The sequence below is a fragment of the Syngnathus floridae genome, chromosome 7 (genome assembly GCF_059516105.1).
Source record: "Syngnathus floridae isolate MCC-2025c chromosome 7, RoL_Sflo_1.0, whole genome shotgun sequence".
Lineage (NCBI taxonomy): Eukaryota > Metazoa > Chordata > Actinopteri > Syngnathiformes > Syngnathidae > Syngnathus > Syngnathus floridae.
This window is the reverse complement of record NC_142419.1, coordinates 7,008,064-7,025,900: the sequence shown is the minus strand read 5'-3', so window position 1 is coordinate 7,025,900 and position 17,837 is coordinate 7,008,064. Positions and strand designations below refer to the sequence as shown.

Here is a 17,837-nt window from a genome sequence, read left to right as displayed (position 1 = left end):
GGTTCACTCACCAGACTTGTGTTCATTTCCCACCCAGATGATTGTAACTGTGAAAGGTTGTCTGTCACTCTGTGCCCAATGATTTACTGGCAGTGGCAACCAATCCATGGTTTCAACAACCCCTTGTCCAAATCAACCCCGGTAGGCTGCCGCTTTCCGCACCACCCCTGAAGCGATATAGAAAATGGACGAATGAATGGATAAAACAGAACATGCAGGAATGAAAATGCATATACAGTTAGTGTTCACTTGTCATGTATTTATAGTGGCAAATCCTGTGAGCCTTTACTGAGAAAATCAACTCACGTTTCTTTGTGCGTAGGTCGGCCTGGTGCTGTCTTTCGTCAAAAGATAGTTAATAGTTTTGGAATTTTGAGGTGGGTGTAATGTCCCCAAAATTCAGTTTTATCCATTGACGTCCGTGTGCTCTTCTTTGTGGAATCCACAGGGCTGGAAGTTCTACACAACACTTGACTTGACACTGACTGACAGGCAGGTCATGGACAATGGCCTGACCTTTGAATAATCACAAAGCTACAAAGTCACTGTCCAAGGCCCGTTGTGCATTTATAAAGTAAAGGAAAGCCGAACTATTAATAGGCTCTAGAGTAGGGCCAGTGCCTGCGGAGCTGCCTGGTTGCTCAGAGGACTGCTACAAATATTGTGTAACAATACAAACAAACCCTTTTGATCAACTCTGAGAAATACAGAGGGAAAAACAACGTTAAAACTCTTTTCTTGAGGCATCATCTAGCAAATTCCTGCTCTCCAACATGTCATATCGTATTCCATCATCTTTTTCACGTGTTTCTCCTTCTGACCTGCCTTCTTATGCCTCAACTTCGAAGTGATTACCGACTGACAGTCTGTCAGTCATTCGTCACGCGTGTTGAACTCATCATCCCTCTCTTTTTCTTAATTGCCCCTTTTCCAGGATGATTGCAACCTCATCTCAGCCCATTTCCTTTTACTGCCAGCTCATTTTTTTCTTTGAAGCAAGCTTGGTTCAATTCAGTCTGCAAACTCATCCAAGACTAACATCAATGAGACAAGTTCAAATCCTCTCTAATGGGCTCCACGGGGAGTCTTCCCTCGAGCACACTACAGGAGGGAGAGATGGAGAATAAAACAACATCAGAAACTGAAGATCCGAGAATAAGAGCCATGCAACAGATTATTACGCTGTAGAGAGCTGACAGGATACTGGCAGAGTTTACACAGAGTTTCAACTCAACTGAGTTGGATGTCTAAGCACATAGCCACGCTGTGCATAGTCAATTTACATTAAATTATACCAGAATGATGCAGGAAATTGCTTATGATTTTAATCTTGGCAAATATTCTGGCCTGAGTAAGTGTTTATACAGTATTAACCACTGAAAATTTTTTCCTCTTTTAAATTTTCTTTCTACAGTATTTGTCCTTTGTCATTAAATGACAAATACGTTAATTTACAATCACTTACCGACATCTAGAGGTCATAACTACTGTGGCCACTAGAGGTCCACATACACAGAGTCAAAAAGACTATAACGTGACATTTGATTCTGTTTGGGGAGACAAACTGAGAGAGATGTGAAGTATATGTTTAACTTGGATTATCTTTTGTTGCTGTAAATTTCAATGACCACCCTCATTTTCGGACCTCCGACCTACAACTGACATAAAATTCGACCTTGGTATTTGTGACGACTGTATTTTTTAAATTATTCATTTGTGGAAAAACAGATTTGAATTATGCAATATAGAAGTACACTTCTATTCGGGATACAACATTTTATAGCCAAACCTGCAGCTCACAGGCAATGCTTTTTCATTTTTTTTGGTATTGTGTGTATTACATTTGAGTTGATCCAAGGGTTTGCTTTAAATTTTAGTCAAGAGAGAACCATGTGTGACATTTGCTGCAGCCCAAAGTGAGTTTCATTTCATATCCAGTTTTCTAAAAATATACCTACAGGAGAAAAAAAAAATCCAGAATGTTTGTCACTGTGGAAAAAAAGTAAGGCTATTATTTCTCATTCTAGAAAAAAAAAATCTCAATTATATTCAGGATGTGCAAGACTCCCCGTCCTGGAAAATTCTTGCTCCGCCATCCCATCTTGTCAGAAGGCACAGGCACAAACAACAGCCACCACCACTATGTTGCCGATGGTTGCCAGGACAGCAACCCACAGCCAAATTGTGTCACTGGATACTTTGCCATCATCTTCCGTCTCTGAGGGTCGGGAGTAGCCGGCATTGAGGTTGGACGTCGACGTCTGCAAAGACGTGTTGCCATTATAGGGAGAATCCATGAAGGCACCACTCACAGCCGGGAAATGCTGTCAGGACAAGAAGAAGGGAAATTTAAATATTTTCATTTACGGGTTCTGAGCTCATAAACACAATACAGTGATAAGAACAACATGATTGAACAATAAAAAGCTCTTTTCAGGGGCTTCTAACCTCACAGCTGCATCGGGTTCAGGAAAGCTCTGCTGTACAGTAAACAGCAATCTACATCTCTGTGGGTTTAATTCACAGAGGATTAACAGTCTGCCACATGTTAGAAAGTTTTGCTTTCCTCACGCACAAACTAGCAGAGAAAGCCACTGAGAGAACTAGTGAGGCAGGAAATGAATCCCAGTTTCTTCAGCTGTTGAGTAACATTTATTTATTATTTATTATATTTTTTTTAACACAGCCTCTGCAAAAAGACTACACGACAAATGCAATCTGTTGGCAATACATAACACACGGCACATTCAGTCACAGTCTGTTCAGTGACCATTAATAACTCAAGCTTTGACTTTTTAACTTGGGGGTGTTTCAGCAAGTTAAAGCCCAAAATTCAACAGTATGACTATTATGAAAGTCAAATCTAGATTTGCGTGGTTTGGCACAAGGACAATTTGGAAATTTTGTTGTCCTTCTGTGGGACATTTCTGGGGGCCACAATGATCAAACATTAGTCAGCACTCAGAGTGTGAGTGGGGTCATTATTCGTTTGTCTACAAACACGAACAGTGTTCACTCGGCAGTGTCTCAACTGAGTCAAGTTCCTGCTTTAAGCGGTCTCTCGTGAGTCTACTTTTGTGCTCAACCTCAGACTGGAGGGAAAATTAAGGACACAGTGATGTGACGACAAAGACAGCAGTGTCATTCTTGTTATCTCCAGATTTAACAAAGGAAATGGGATGGATCATATCCAGTGTGTCTACTATATTTTTTGCCTATTCTGGCCCTTTTTCAACTGCACACCTCTACAAAATACCAAAAGAAGGAAACCTCAGCCCGCCTATACAGTTGGACGAAACTTGCACTTGGCAGTGCCTTTAGTGTTATAGTAACACGCAATTACTGAATACTGTGTTTTCTCAGATTAACAACGTAACAAGGCCATAGGCATGTGCCCATTAAGAGTATGCCCGCAAGTGCACAACAAATGAATGACAGCTCTTAAGTCATGCTGTCTGTCATTAATTGGTGTTTTTCACATTGGAAATATAAGAAAGGCGAGAGATGGCTGACCTTTTTCACAGCACATATTTATCACATACTTCTGTTAGGCCATATTGACAATCTTAACCATTATGATTTTCTTTTTTGCAAACTCCTCCTTTTAGTGGCAAATAGAAATAGATAATGAAGGACTTTGTGTATTAATTGGCAGATGACTTTCTGGGTAATAATCGTGTTGCCGTTTAACACATTTTTTTTAGGCTGATTCCAAAAAAGATCTTTACTTTTTTTAGCAAATTGGATTTCTGAGAGATTTTCATATATTGTATTCTTTCATTCTTCTTTCCTGAGAAAAAAACATGTTGTATTTCGGTGGTTAAGATATGGCACCAATATTTAGAAGAATAAATCAAGAGCATTCCCACATCTGCTGCTTATTATTTGTATTTAATACTAAGTGTCTCAGAGGGTTTATCAGGTTCGTAGAAAGATTTCAGGGAGAGAGACCACAACGTCGAAGCTCAGATGTCATTTGACAATGGTACACTAGAAAACATATCAACTGCCACAGCGCATATGTGAATCAGACTTCACGCCAAAACTAGACAAATGTTTCTTAGCAAGACAGCACTGAACTTTTTCCCCCTCTCATTAAAACGTCTCAGCCTTGCGGCTGTGTCTCCTCCTGAAGAAAAACAGTGCCGACATGGCATCAACAAAAACAAAAGAGAGAGCAACAGTGTGAGCACAGCACGAGTGGGATGTTCATATCCTTTTCAGGGAAATTAGAAAAATCTAGTTAGACCAGCGGGATATCTACTGATACTGACGTGGCCCCATCACGCATCGTGTCATGACACCTCATTACACCAGAATGTCCAGAATGGCACAGAATGCTCTGCCAAATTTCCATTCAGGCGCAACCAGGCTTGTGCCCGCATGAAAATCAGGATAGGCAAGCATGTCCACATGCCCCGTCTACTCTACGAAAATAGATCCGCAAATTTTCTGGCTGCAAAAGTTACTATCAGGAAGACTCATTCTCCCGCTGTCCATGCAAATGCAATTAGACATTCATAGCACTTGGAGCAAAGCCTTAAATTTCTTACATCTGCCTCTTCTCTCTTTCTAAACGCTACGACTGGCAAGGGAGATTCTCCTCAGGGCTTCTTTGTGCACCACTGTTTCTCATACTTCTTTACACTTTTCATTGTCTGTTTTCCGCACAAGTCACACATATCATATTGAAGCACATATGATTAGGGAACACACACGCACGAGCTAGATGAAGGGGTGAAAAGCTGTTCATTCACAGGAAAGTTAGAGTTCCATGAGACTTTTGGAACATCTTTCAATACCTGTAAACTGACACAGATAGAACAGGGTCATTGCGATAATTTTGAATATTGTGAAAGAGTTAGTTCAGGAGTAATATATTTAAATAAATCATATAGAGATTCATTAAACATATGGGAAGATATATTTTTTGCACAACTTTCCCCATTTATGATGCATGTAAAAATATGATTGTTAATGTTTGATTTAATATTATAATTCCTTGAAATGGTGGATTTTGTATTGGCTATAAAATAGCTGATAAATTTTAAAATATAAAAGTCTGAAATAATCTATTGTGTGTGGTGAATCTATATATGATTTTTATTTTTTAAATTGAGCTACTAAAATGAGTTTGTCATAATCCATCCATCCATTTTCCGGAACCGCTTTTCCAAACGGGGGTTGCGGAGTTCAATATTATTAAGTATTTTTTTAGGTGCACCTGTATGTCTTTTGTGTGTCCACAATTGCCGAAGGCCAATCAAGTGAGGGCTAGACGAACAGCATACATGATAAATACGTTAAACTAATAATAACTATTCTATGATATGCACCGTAGAGTAATTTAAAACATCTATAGCAGACCAGTCATAAAAATAACATGAGACCATACAAGAAGGGCTTTTTGGAAGAGGAATGAGTAATTTTCATCTGAATTCACCTTTCCAACCAATATACGTAGACCCAATATTCAACACTTGAATTTAGTATTTAAAATAAAGTATTGTACCTATACTTTGACATATTAAGAAATAAGAATGCTCTTTAATATTTTTCACTTTTATGAAAATTCATAAGAACAATAATCCTGTTATCATTACCAATTCTATGTGTGAGATCTTCTGCATACTTGTGTATTAATCATCACAGAAATACAGAATGCAAAAAAAAAAAAAGTTTAGTTTGGGTAGCCGTGACCTACATTGGTAAGAAATCATTTGAACAACCAATGATACACAAGTAATCATTGAAATGATAAACTGATAATTTACTTGTGGAATTGTTTGCTTTTAAATCAATATTTTTAATTTCACAGATATTTAATTGAGATTGAAACAGTGTTGTGCTAATAACAAAATTATTATTTGGACATGTATTCATTAGTCTGACTTTTCTAGTTTAACGTATGAATCATGGTCATCACTTTGTTTTCTCTTCTAGCAGTCAGACCAAGTTACAGAGCAATGACACCAGCTGCAGCAGTTGCACAGCGTGCACATTTGATAACACGGCCAGTCAGTTAAGGACGATCAAAAGGAGAATGTTCAGTGAGACGTTAGCAGTCAGCATTAAAGAATAAAGTATAATTGCACAAAATGAATTATGTAAGTGAGGAAACTCTTTTAGTGTTGATGCCGGAACAAAGACTCGCAGTATAGCAGCATCACATATACACTAGCATACACGATTATCAGACTGCAACTATGTAATAAATTTACGCAAACATTGAAGTTGCAAAAATTTCAAGACAGTCATTTAAATCATTAACAATAGGTCTTATTTATCCTTAAAATTGCCTACCTCTTCTGTATATTGTTACAACTAAAATCAATACAGCAGGACAGTCGGAAAACTTCTGTTTACGGTTGGAAATACAGTCACATTTTTCATCAGGCAAAAGTGCAGCAAAAATATTAGGATTTGGAAAGGGAAGATCGAGGATAAGAAGTGAAAGAAAAGTTGTACCTACAGGGGTTTAAATGTGACGTAATAAAAAAGCTCCCCAATGTCCTCCTGCTCTGCACTCTGACTAAAACAGAGAGCGCACAGCAAAAGATCACTTTAATGAGACCTTGCTCAATCTAAGGAGGAGAGAGAGAGAGAGAGAGAGAGAGAGAGAGAGAGAGAGAGAGAGAGAGAGAGAGAGAGAGAGAGAGAGAGAGAGAGAGAGAGAGAGAGAGAGAGAGAGAGAGAGATGATCATGCACTCTCTAAGGGCAAAGTGTGTGGACAGCACGCCTGCGATGTGTATGCATGTATGAGTTGAAGGGTACAGGTTGTACTTTGTGATATAAACTAGGACATAAAAGTGATCAGACACAATGTGATGCGGTGGGGGGGTTGTGTCCGTCTCAGGTGTGAGTCCACCTGAACAGATGAGACACCCCTCCAGGTGGAAACTGAAAGCGATGTCAGAGGGGAATACACCTGATAAACCAACAAAAAAAAGAGAATGAAAGAGAATGAAAGGAAATGTAAAAGTGAGGTAGAGGACTGGATGTAAAGAGATTAGGTCGGAGCATGAACTCATGATGATGATGAAATAGATGTTGTGATGAGATGTAAGGATCAAGGAATGAGATAATATGAGATGTTATGAAAATAACAATATTATGAGCTACTGTAGAAGTTAAAGTGAAGTAGGATTATGACAGATCACGGGGATGAAGTAGGAAGATGATGGGATTGTAAGAGAATGGATGAGGTAAAAATTGAGGTCAACTCGGGAATACAACTACAGAAGTGGCCATACAGAAATGAGGAAATGAGGAATAAGAATGAATGGCTGATGGGATAATGGAAGACATGCGGTAAGGATAGGATGGCAGTGATGACAAGGTGGGAGAAAGAAAGGAAAGAGGTGAGGAGGGGGAGGAGAAAGTGGGACAGGGAACAAATGATGGAATGTATGTATGCATAAGGTAGGAGGACGATGATGATGACAAGCTCCGGAAAGGAGAAGATGTGAGGTAGGCGGCTCAGCAGACAGCAGTGATGTAAAGAAGAGGTGGAAGGATGATGATGATGATGAATGCCAAACAGACATGAATATGATGGATGAACTATTACTTATAAGGGATGATATATTGAGATGAAGGGATAATGTTGAGGGCCAATCGTTTTTCTAGTTTTCACCCTGGCCTCAAACTTTTAAGCCATCCTCTATGCTCGTCTCCTGCACCGTTCCCGCACTGTGACATCACAGGCGACTCTATCTCCATGTCATATGTAAATTATTCAGCATTACTCTCATCATCGTGTCCAGAGCTAGAAAGTACTAGTTATTATATTAGAGGTCCCACTCATTTTTCAAAGGAGTTGGGTTTGTCAAAGAAGCTGAATGTTGACATGCACACATTGCTCATCGTAGTTTGATCGCTATACAAACCAGTTATAATCTCGTTGTTTTAATGACATCTCTAAAAATCCACTAGTTGATTGATTGGTTCAAACTCAAATTTGTATTCCAATGTACAAAGGTGACAATAGTGTTAGCAAGTTGTTTGTACTTAATTAAAAGGAACAATCGTTCTGTGAACTCTTACTTCTTTGTTGTGAAACGTGGGCAACCCAATTTTTACAAATACAATTTTTAAAAAAAATACTGTAGTTCAATTTAAAACAATGTAGTTAAAATGTTATCAAAGTTTGATGCCTTGGAATTTTTAGTTCAACTATTTGTGTGTTTGTGTGCGTGTGTGTGTGTGTGTGTGTGTGTGTGTGTGTGTGTGTGTGTGTGTGTGTTTGAGCGTGCATGTGTGTTGTCAGGCCTACATAACAGTGCAGTTTCGTTTCATTGGCTTTTCATTCATTTAATAACCCGGATTTCAATTTGAGGACATCCAATTTCACATCACTTGAACCATGTAATGTAAATCCACCCAAAGCCATTTCCTGAATAACACAGATGCAAATCTTCAAGAAGTGCTCATAAATTCAAAAGGTCGCTGTCGGCATCTTTTTATTCCTCACTCTTTGAATGTGTAATGTAATCCACCAACATGTTTTTTTTTCCTGTCTCTTCTTGTTTGCTGCACACATCCTGCAAACTCTCAAGCCATTGCTCTTATCCCGATTGGACGCATTCAGGATATCCTGGAACAGCATGCAGTGCTGCGTGACCTGTTGGGATTAAAGAGAAACATCACTTCAATCCTCAAAATCTGATGAGAAGGAAATCCTTGTGTCATGGCACCTCAAGAACCCCTGACAAATTTGATACCTTATGAATGACATTTCCGGGATTAGTTACATAATATTCTCGTAAATTACGAGGGGATTCAGATTCACACACAACACAAACGTATATGCACACATGTGGCACCAACACACATTAATATCTGTATTTGAAAATAGATCACAGTCGTTTGTTCGTTCATCAGAATTTACTTGCTTGAGATAGTTGGATGCTCATTAACGCCCACCTTATTCACAAACATCATTACCAAGAAAATCTGTCTTCGAATATTGTAAACAAACCCAAGCCACACAAAAAATCAGATCTTAGGGCTATAAATGGGATTCTCTGTCTGTAACTGCTGAATTGAAAAGAGAGCAAGAGAAACGAAGGGAAAGGAGAAGGAACGAATAAACTGCCCGGCCGCAGCCAGCTGTTCCTCTTTCCTCTAAAACATCTGTCGGGATAGGAAAAAGACAGAAAGGGAGGAGATGAAGAGAAACAAAGGATTGAGAAAATGGCAGTGCAAAAAAATGAACGTATAATTCACAGGACACTATATTAGGTACACCTGAATACAAAATAGTGAAAATTTGCATGTATTTGTCACACACATACTCTTCAAAACACTGAAAACATTCAATACACAACTTTTAAAAAATATCGGAATTTATTCTGTAATCGAGTTTTTATGATTTTGTCTTGTCAACCACCACATAAATTATGAATAAACAAATGAAGTCAATTGTTCCTTTTACTATTATATATTATTATTATACGTATAAATGCTACCATCCACCCTCACTGTGTTGATGACTTTCACAATTATTGTCATGAATAAACAAAGGGATAACTGTCTGCCATAATGAGCCAAAGGGGGAAAAGTAACCAAAGAAATCTTCCTTGCTAGCAGCGACTTTCAGAGACATGACATCACTTTGTCTTATTTTCTGGGGAAAACACAATTGAACTGACGTCATTCAAATGAGTCCCAGGATGACTGTTTTCAAATCAAGAAAAAAAATGACATCATAATGTCTTAGTTATCGAGCCATGTAATGACAAGAAAATACAACATCTTGAGCATGTCTGGAGGCAAAATAAGGCAGACTGAACTTATGACAGGAAGGGAGGGTGCAAGAATAACAGAGCAGGAGAAAGTGGATCGAGAGAAGCCTGCAGAGTAAGGTATGGTGAAGAAAAGTGCAAGGAGTACAAAAGTGACAGAAAGTGAGACACAGAAAGGCGGGGTTGTGTTCCATGGGTGGCTGAATCTTTGCTCATTTTTGCTAGAGGTGCTCAAGCTGACAGACGAGCAATGAGCACCATTCACTGACATCACGGAGTGACGTTGTCCGGCTTTCATACGACTGCTTCATATGCTCTCAACATAATCACGCTGTACTGTGGATGCACATGTCGGATGCATCCGGGTGCACACATATACACGGGCATTCCGTCAGAACACGTTTTAGTGGGTCAACCTACACAAGTAAGTCCCAAGGTGGTCATGTTTATTTCTGCTTGAGGTCTTTAATCATATGGCGTCCTCTTCCCTTCTGTTCCCCATCTGTCTCCTCACACTACATAAATAGTACTCACTTAGCATCAGTAATCCATTGTGTTCCAAGCCATAGCAACATTCAGAACAAATTGTGAAAAACCTACCAAAGTAGCAAGTACACCAACACCATTTAATGATCTTATGAGATCCATTAATTATGCATACAGCACCATAATGATGAGAGGTAGGTTTTGGTTGGTTCGTGTTGTTTTTGTCACGAATCGGAGTGGAAATGGAGTGTTGTTGTTAGTCACCTAAATGTTGAACAGAGGCTGTGATTTACCGAAGTCAAATTCCTTGTTTGGCACGCTCAAACATGGCAAATAAAAAACTCTTGAATCTTGAATCTTGAAGTGCAGCTTGGACCAGGGTTTATTGGCGGAACTCAAAATACAGACTCGGTAAACTGACATAACTCACTAACAAAACCTAACAACAAGACTGACCGAAAAAGACGTGAAACAAAACGACAGGGTGACATTACCAATGACAGCAACGGGAACCAAAAAGACATCATGACATTAATACACAATGATCCGGCAGGGAGTGACACACAGACAGGATTTAAATACAAGACGGGTAACAAGAGGCAGGTGACTGAGATTACAATGATTGTGAGGTAACACAGGAGGGGAGGGGCGACGCGAACAGAAACCATGGTAACAAACAAAGCAACCCCGGACGAGTCGTGACAGTTTTAAAGGAATTTCACAAAATACAGCAATTGGTTCTTAAAATGAGAGAAAAAAAATTATGTTGGCTGTCTACATGTCTACATGAGTATCTTTAGAATCTAAAAATGTAAGGCCATTTTAGACATGCAGAAGCATGAGTAATGGGGAGAAAGCCACATACAAATTAAGGAATATTTTTGGTATTTTTTTGTCTCCTCGAGATGGTGCTCTGTTTAACATTGACGAAAGCACTCTGAATTACCATTTCTAAACCACTTTCATTAAAACAACCATTTCATCAAGAGGGGTCAAAAAATGTTTCACGAAGCAAATTTGAAGCTTCATTTTCCCCTCACTGGCTTTATCCATAATATATGGTTAAAATGTAACTATTCAAAATGGCTGCAAATGGTTCCCATATATTTATTGGGTACATTCTATGTTCGACCACACGCACAATCACACTGTCACTGAACCCACGATTCCTGCATATTCCTGCACAACCGTGATATAATCTGCCTGCATTGGAGTGTGAACAGTCTCAAAAGAGAAACACAGATATGCGTGCAGGTAGAACACACTACATACACGCGCCTCTTAAAATACTTGTGTATGTCTCATGCACTGTTAAGCTCATTTTTATTAACTGTGTGCTCCACTGAACAGACGGTATCTCTATTCCCGTTGCATGTCAACCTGGAGTATACACCTCGGCTTTACAAATTTAGAGTTGATATTCCATAAAACTGAACATAAATCCTGTACTCTAATGATCAACACAAAAGGTGGCTTGCCGAGAAATCAAATGTTCACCTTGACCATGGAATCTTCTTTTATTTTGCCTGCATCAACAGCCACCCTCACCTTTATATCCTGTTTCAATAGATTAGACTTGCACATCGTAATTTCCAACAGTCGCAAAGGTTTTGTGGTCAGTGCCTTTCGTAAGACTAAACAGTTTCAGTAGCGGGCTGAGGATTGGTCATCGAAGACCTACTCATCAAAACGACCTGCTCGGTTTTATGGTGCTAACCACCAGGCAGTCATAGGTGGATAAAATCAATCTGAGCAAAGTAAAAAACATCTTGGAAAGTGATAAAATATAGTTTTGAAAATACAATCACTATTGGCATAAAGGTATCATAGTTCTCTGTTGCCATCGTTCCAACGGGATTATTTGTTTGTACACGGAAGCACCTTATGAAATCCAAAATTAATGACATTGCGGACTCGGATTATCCTAATTCTCTGATATTGCAAACAACAAAACACTTGACTGCTGTAAAGAGATTATTTTATAGAACAAAGGTGTCCCAGTGGTATTCCAAGTGTTCATCTCAATTGTACAATACACATTTCAGTCGGGTGTGGTGATGATCCTAATGCAGGCAGCATGGGTTCAATTCCCTGTCCAGTGACAAGGTTACTATAGCTCACTAAAACTAATGAAATTATTAACTTTGAAAACATATTTGATAACTGAATAAAAATATAAACAATAGCACTTGAAAAAAGGCAGTTAAGTGAAACTTTTATTTACATTTATAAAAGTATAGCAAACAATAATTGTAGCAAAATATCCTTTGTTTTGGTCTTTGTCAATGACCATGGAGGATAAGTGGTATAGAAAATGGATGGATGACAGTCATGTGGTTACAGAGGCTTAATAATAATATCAAGGCATAGTCTTACATGAAATGATGAAGTGTAGTGTCTCTAATTGTACCACATCATGACATTGCAACCCCAAAAACTTTAAACGTTGACTGGCCAAGTGATGTGTGAGCTGAAAATTGACTTAACTTATGCGTATAAGAGACATGCCATTGTTTCTGTCCATGTGCATGTGATGATTTTGTATGCTTCTAATCTGTCATGCTCGGCCCCTCCTGAATGAATAAAGCATTATGGGGCTTATATTATGCGTGCCATGACTCATGAATCATTCGCCCATGTGCCTAATGTGTTCAGCAGTAACGTGTCCTCAGGTTATCACTATAGAGGTTGGCTCAACTCTCTTTGTCGGTATGATGACAGGCACTGTGAGCATACAAATTAAGTCTGAAGTATGTGCATAGATGTGGCAACCTTGACAAAGGCATTTACAATTTGAATAGTCTCCAAATGATAACTGAATGGATGATGTCTCTGTTGGCATGTGCAGTCAGAACTTGGAGTGTTATCTTCCTACCCTAGCTTGAAGCCCTACTGCCAAACAGCTCAGTGGCCTAGTGGTAGAGTGTCCCCCCTGAGACTGGAAGGTTGTGGGTTCAAACCCTGGCCGGGTCATACCAAAGACTATAAAAATGCGACCCATTGCCTCCCTGCTTGGCACTCAGCATTAAGGGTTGGAATTGGGGGGTTAGATCACCAAATGATTCCCGGGCGCGGCACCGCTGCTGCCCACTGCTCCCTTCGGGGATGGGTTAAATGCAGAGACAAATTTCACCGCACCCAGTTGTGTGTGTGACAATCATTGGGACTTTAACTTTTTAACTTTAACCCTGATTTGAAACCCTACTTCGATACCCTAACCCTAGTTTGAAACCCTACTTCTAAACCCTAACCCTATTTGACCCCCTAGCCCTGGTTTGAAACCCTATTTCTAAACTCTCCACCTGGTTTGAAACCTTACTTCTAAAGCCTTACCCTAGTTTGAAATACCAACCCTAGTTTGAAACCCTACTTCTAAACCCTAACCCTAGTTTGAAACCCTACTTCGATACCATAACCCTAGTTTGAAAACTTTACCCTAGTTTGGAACCCTACTTTGATACCCTAACCCTAGTTTAAAACGTTACTTTTAAACTTTACCTCTAGTTTTAGACCCTAAGCCTACTTTGAAACCCTACTTTGAAACCGTATTTCAAAACCCTAACCCTAGTTTGAAACCATGGGTTTTTTACCCTAAACCTAGTTAGGATGGCTCGAAATGGTGCCCAGAAGTAAAGTCACTAATACAGTTATTATTTACATTGCTTACTTTATTTATATGTTTGGCACTTGGATTTTTTCTTTGTTCAACTATTCAGTCAGAAGGAAGATCTCAGCTGCAGCTATTACTGCAGCAGCATCTGAAAAAAACAGCCGGTAACAAAAGTGGCTCTCCTGTTTATGTTCACATTTGCTCTTTAGCGCTAGATCATTCATTTTCTTTCATTCTGCTCAATAAAAATAAGACATTTTAAAAACTGGAAAATTTAAATGAGGCGTTGTTCTATATTCGAAATTTTGCAAAACATTTTGTCTCGTCTTTTTGTGAACTCGATCTCGTGAGACATCTCATCTGGTGGGGTTTGTGTCCCGTCCCATTACTAATAACAAGCATTGCCCTCTGGCTCTCTATCCCCAGTGATCATCAAAGGACAAAGGGTGATGAGAGGAAAAAGAACAGGCTGAAAAAAGAGAGCTGTTTACCATCAACCAATGAAATAAAAAGAAATTCATGATGAGGGTAGATACAGATATTTGCCTCCAAATGACTTCTCTTTGAAACAATAGCCTTAAAAAAACAAAGAACCCACAAGATGTGACCTCACACATGACTCACTTGTTTAAATAAAGCCCTTGCCTCCATCTCTCCTTGTGGAAAAACTTCACTTGAGTTATCGCTGTTTGTACAGTACACATCCATCCATCCATCCATCCATCCATCCATCCATCCATCCATCCATCCATCCATCCATCCATCCATCCATCCATCCATCCATCCATCCATCCATCCATCCATCCATCCATCCATCATCTATTTCTAATAATGCATAAAGCAATGCAAACAGCAAACTAAGCAAGTGATTTAGAAAGCATGACTTCCTGTTATGTAAAGTGATTCACTCTTTGCTTTTATTCCCAATATGACCTTGAGGTGCTCCTAATCACTACTATTGTCCTTTGGTCTGAACAAAGTTCAATGGAGAGCTTTTGTTTGTGTGGCTCCCTGACTTTGGAATTCCTGATGTCCCGCTTTGATTGTGACTTTTTTTTTCTTTTGTCATTTCACCATAATAATTTACTGAGCCCCAATACTTGATGCCATGCGTTTGCATAAAGTTAAGGATTGCATTATTCAGAAAATGTTCACAAATTTGAGTTAAAGTAAATTTGTGTTTGTTCAGTTATCTTACATGAATTGTCAAAAGACTTTATGAAGTTATACATATTTGTAACAAGTGCCATTTTTATTTATTTTCTAATTATACTGAAAATAGTTTTATCCCATTTCTCATTTCAACTTTTTGAGGACATACAATATTTATGATATATCATAAATCACTTAGCTAAGGAATTCACAACTACGGTCTGATGTTCCTATAGCTCTCTATGCTTAAAACCGATGCTGAAAAACTAATTTGGATAAAGACTCAAAATCACTTCAAAATTCCAGTACACCTCCTTTCCCAGATCCTTGTCTGACCATTTTCAGTCAGTGTTTGCTTGCTCTCCTTACCTGTGCAGCCATCAGTGATAACTCCATCATCCCTGGATCGATGGTGGCCAGCCTGGAGGCGGAAAGATTCACTTAGGCAGGAGACTGAGCAAAGCACTGGAGGAGGGAGAAGAAAATGAGGATGAAGGTCTCTGCTGTGTTGCAGATATGCTACGATAAACGCTCTTCATGCTTGATGGAATAGTTGATTCATTCAGCACATGAGCAAATACACCCCCACCCATTGCCCTGGTTGTGTGTGTCCATGGGGGATTCTTGTTCCTCTAAGTGTGCAAAACTAACCTTGCTCAATTACTTGATCATGTGTTTTTTTGACTTTGCATTCCATGAACATCTAAACCAGGGGTGCCCAAACTTTATATATATATATATATATATATATGTCATCGTTAGCGCCGTTGCTTGTACACGCGTCAAGTGCGAAAAAAAATAAAAACATTTTAATATCACGCGATCGACCAGTAGTGGCCTGGCGATCAACCGGTCGATCGCGAACGACGTATTGGCCACCCCTGAGCTAAACCATATCTTGGGGGAAACTGCAAACATTGTGGTCTGTTGAGTCATCTCCTTTGCAAGATGAACATGAAATTTTAACGATACTGTAAAAAAAAAAAAAAAAAAAAAGCATAATTTTCAATTTGGGCTTTTTCCCATCGTCAGTTTGCTGAGTTTAACGCATCAGAAAACTGTTTTAATATAGTAAACATTACTTCCAATGTTGACTATTTCAAGTCATCTGCCCCCAATATAAATATCAAACTTACTAAGGTGTTTTGTATATGTTTTCATTACAGTGTCTGAAAAGAAAATAACCCTTCATCTCTGACCTTTGACCCTTCACCCTAACTCAAACAAATGACCATGTATAGTAGGTTGTTTTGTTTGTTTAAAAAATGTCCATATATATATAATAAGGCTTTTCTTTTAAATAAAAAAAAGACCATGCATAGTAAAGCTTTTTTTTTTTTTTCAAAAAAGTGGCCATTTATAGTAAGGCATTTTCTTAAAAAAAAAAAAAGATTAAAATGTACAGGAATAATGTGGTTTGATTCTTAAAAGTATGGATGGATACAGTATGTCCATTAGATCACTGGAACAGAATTAAAGTGCATCACAAACATCAACAAGAACAGAGACTAGCACTTGCTCATTACTTTTTTTGCTTGGACTAAGGTGACCTGTGTGGTTGAAACAAATTCCCACAGACAGACGGGTCTTCTAGTTTCTCAACAAAGCAAACAGCAGACCAACAGTCGACATGTGCGGCCTTTACAACAATTACTACTGCATGAAAAACGACAGCCTTTGTATGCCTTTAAAGTAACAGTAGGAAAAGAGGCACATGCATGCATGCACATGTGACACAGAGGCAACGTGGGCTTTTGGGGGGGCACGAACAGTCTATTTGAAAGGGAGAAGCTTATTTTCCCTGAGGTGCACTAAGTCCAGCTGTCAGCACTGACAATGAGATAAAGTCACCATGGAGACATTGAGTGAGAGGCAAGTGATGTCAGACTTTAATGGAGCGCTGAAGTCAATTACACAGTAAATTTCAAATCCTGATGATTACAAGTAAGTAGAGTACTAAACCGATCTTTCGGACGAGTTTAAATGCAATAATTTGTACAGAAGGTTTATATCAACACACAAAGCAGAGTCTGAGTTATTTTTTCCAAACTACAAACGTACACCTCAATAGATAAGTCGAACCTGGACGTGACAAAGTACGTACAAAGATTAAACGTCACGAGGACACAAAAGGGGTGGCGTACGATGGCGCCGCAGCCGCGTGTGTCCGATCGCTCGAAACAAATAAGACGCAAATGAATTGCGCTTGTTAGGAGACCGTGTTTAGTGAAGCTTCGTCTTCAGAACCCCAATCGTATCTTGGTCATAATCTAAATGGCAGACACTGTAGAAGCAGCACCGGAAGAAGGTGTCAAGAACCTGGCTTACAGCTTCCCCATCGTCAGGCACACGGACATGCCCGATGAAATGAAGGAGGAGGCAATAGCGATGTGCATTTCAGCCTTCGAAAAGTGTGCAAACAACAATGAGACGGCAGCAAAAATTGTCAAGGACAACATGGACAAGATGTTTGGCACAGCGTGGCACGTTGTGATCGGAGAAAGTTTCGGCTTCGGCGTCACTCATGAGGCGAAGCATCTGCTTTACATGTTCTACGGAGGGAGCTTGGCGATTTGTATTTGGAAGTGCTGCTAGCCCCGCCAGTTGGTCCTCTTCCTCCTCATCGTCGGGCACAGACTACTTTCGAACAATGAACATGTGATAATCAGAAACAATTTTGCTGAAAGAAGGTCGCAATGACGACAACTTATTTGTTTCCCGTGCAGCGTGGTTCTTCACTTGATTTCCGAGTGGCAGCATTTGTTTTGTTTTCTCATTATCGCCATCTATGGTCTGGCGGTTAAGGTAGAACAATAAAAAACTTGGCAATGCTGTGACCACA

At 39.3% G+C, this 17,837-nt stretch overlaps 1 protein-coding gene and 1 pseudogene across 1 annotated transcript in view; one reads left to right on the top strand and one right to left on the bottom strand.

The window, feature by feature from the left end:
* LOC148394942 (uncharacterized protein C14orf132) overlaps positions 1-17,751 on the bottom strand; it is a 19,162-nt gene extending 1,411 nt beyond the window's left edge. Inside the window, exons 1-4 of the mRNA XM_088381030.1 lie at positions 16,522-17,751; positions 15,365-15,460; positions 307-2,324; positions 12-167 (exon numbers count right to left, since the gene is read on the bottom strand). Coding sequence (XP_088237156.1) covers positions 2,106-2,324; positions 15,365-15,394 — 249 coding nt within the window. The 5' untranslated portion in view covers positions 15,395-15,460; positions 16,522-17,751 and the 3' untranslated portion in view covers positions 12-167; positions 307-2,105. The remainder of the gene's footprint in view (positions 1-11; positions 168-306; positions 2,325-15,364; positions 15,461-16,521) is intronic.
* On the top strand, positions 16,816-17,837 carry LOC148394941 (dynein axonemal light chain 4 pseudogene; annotated as a pseudogene).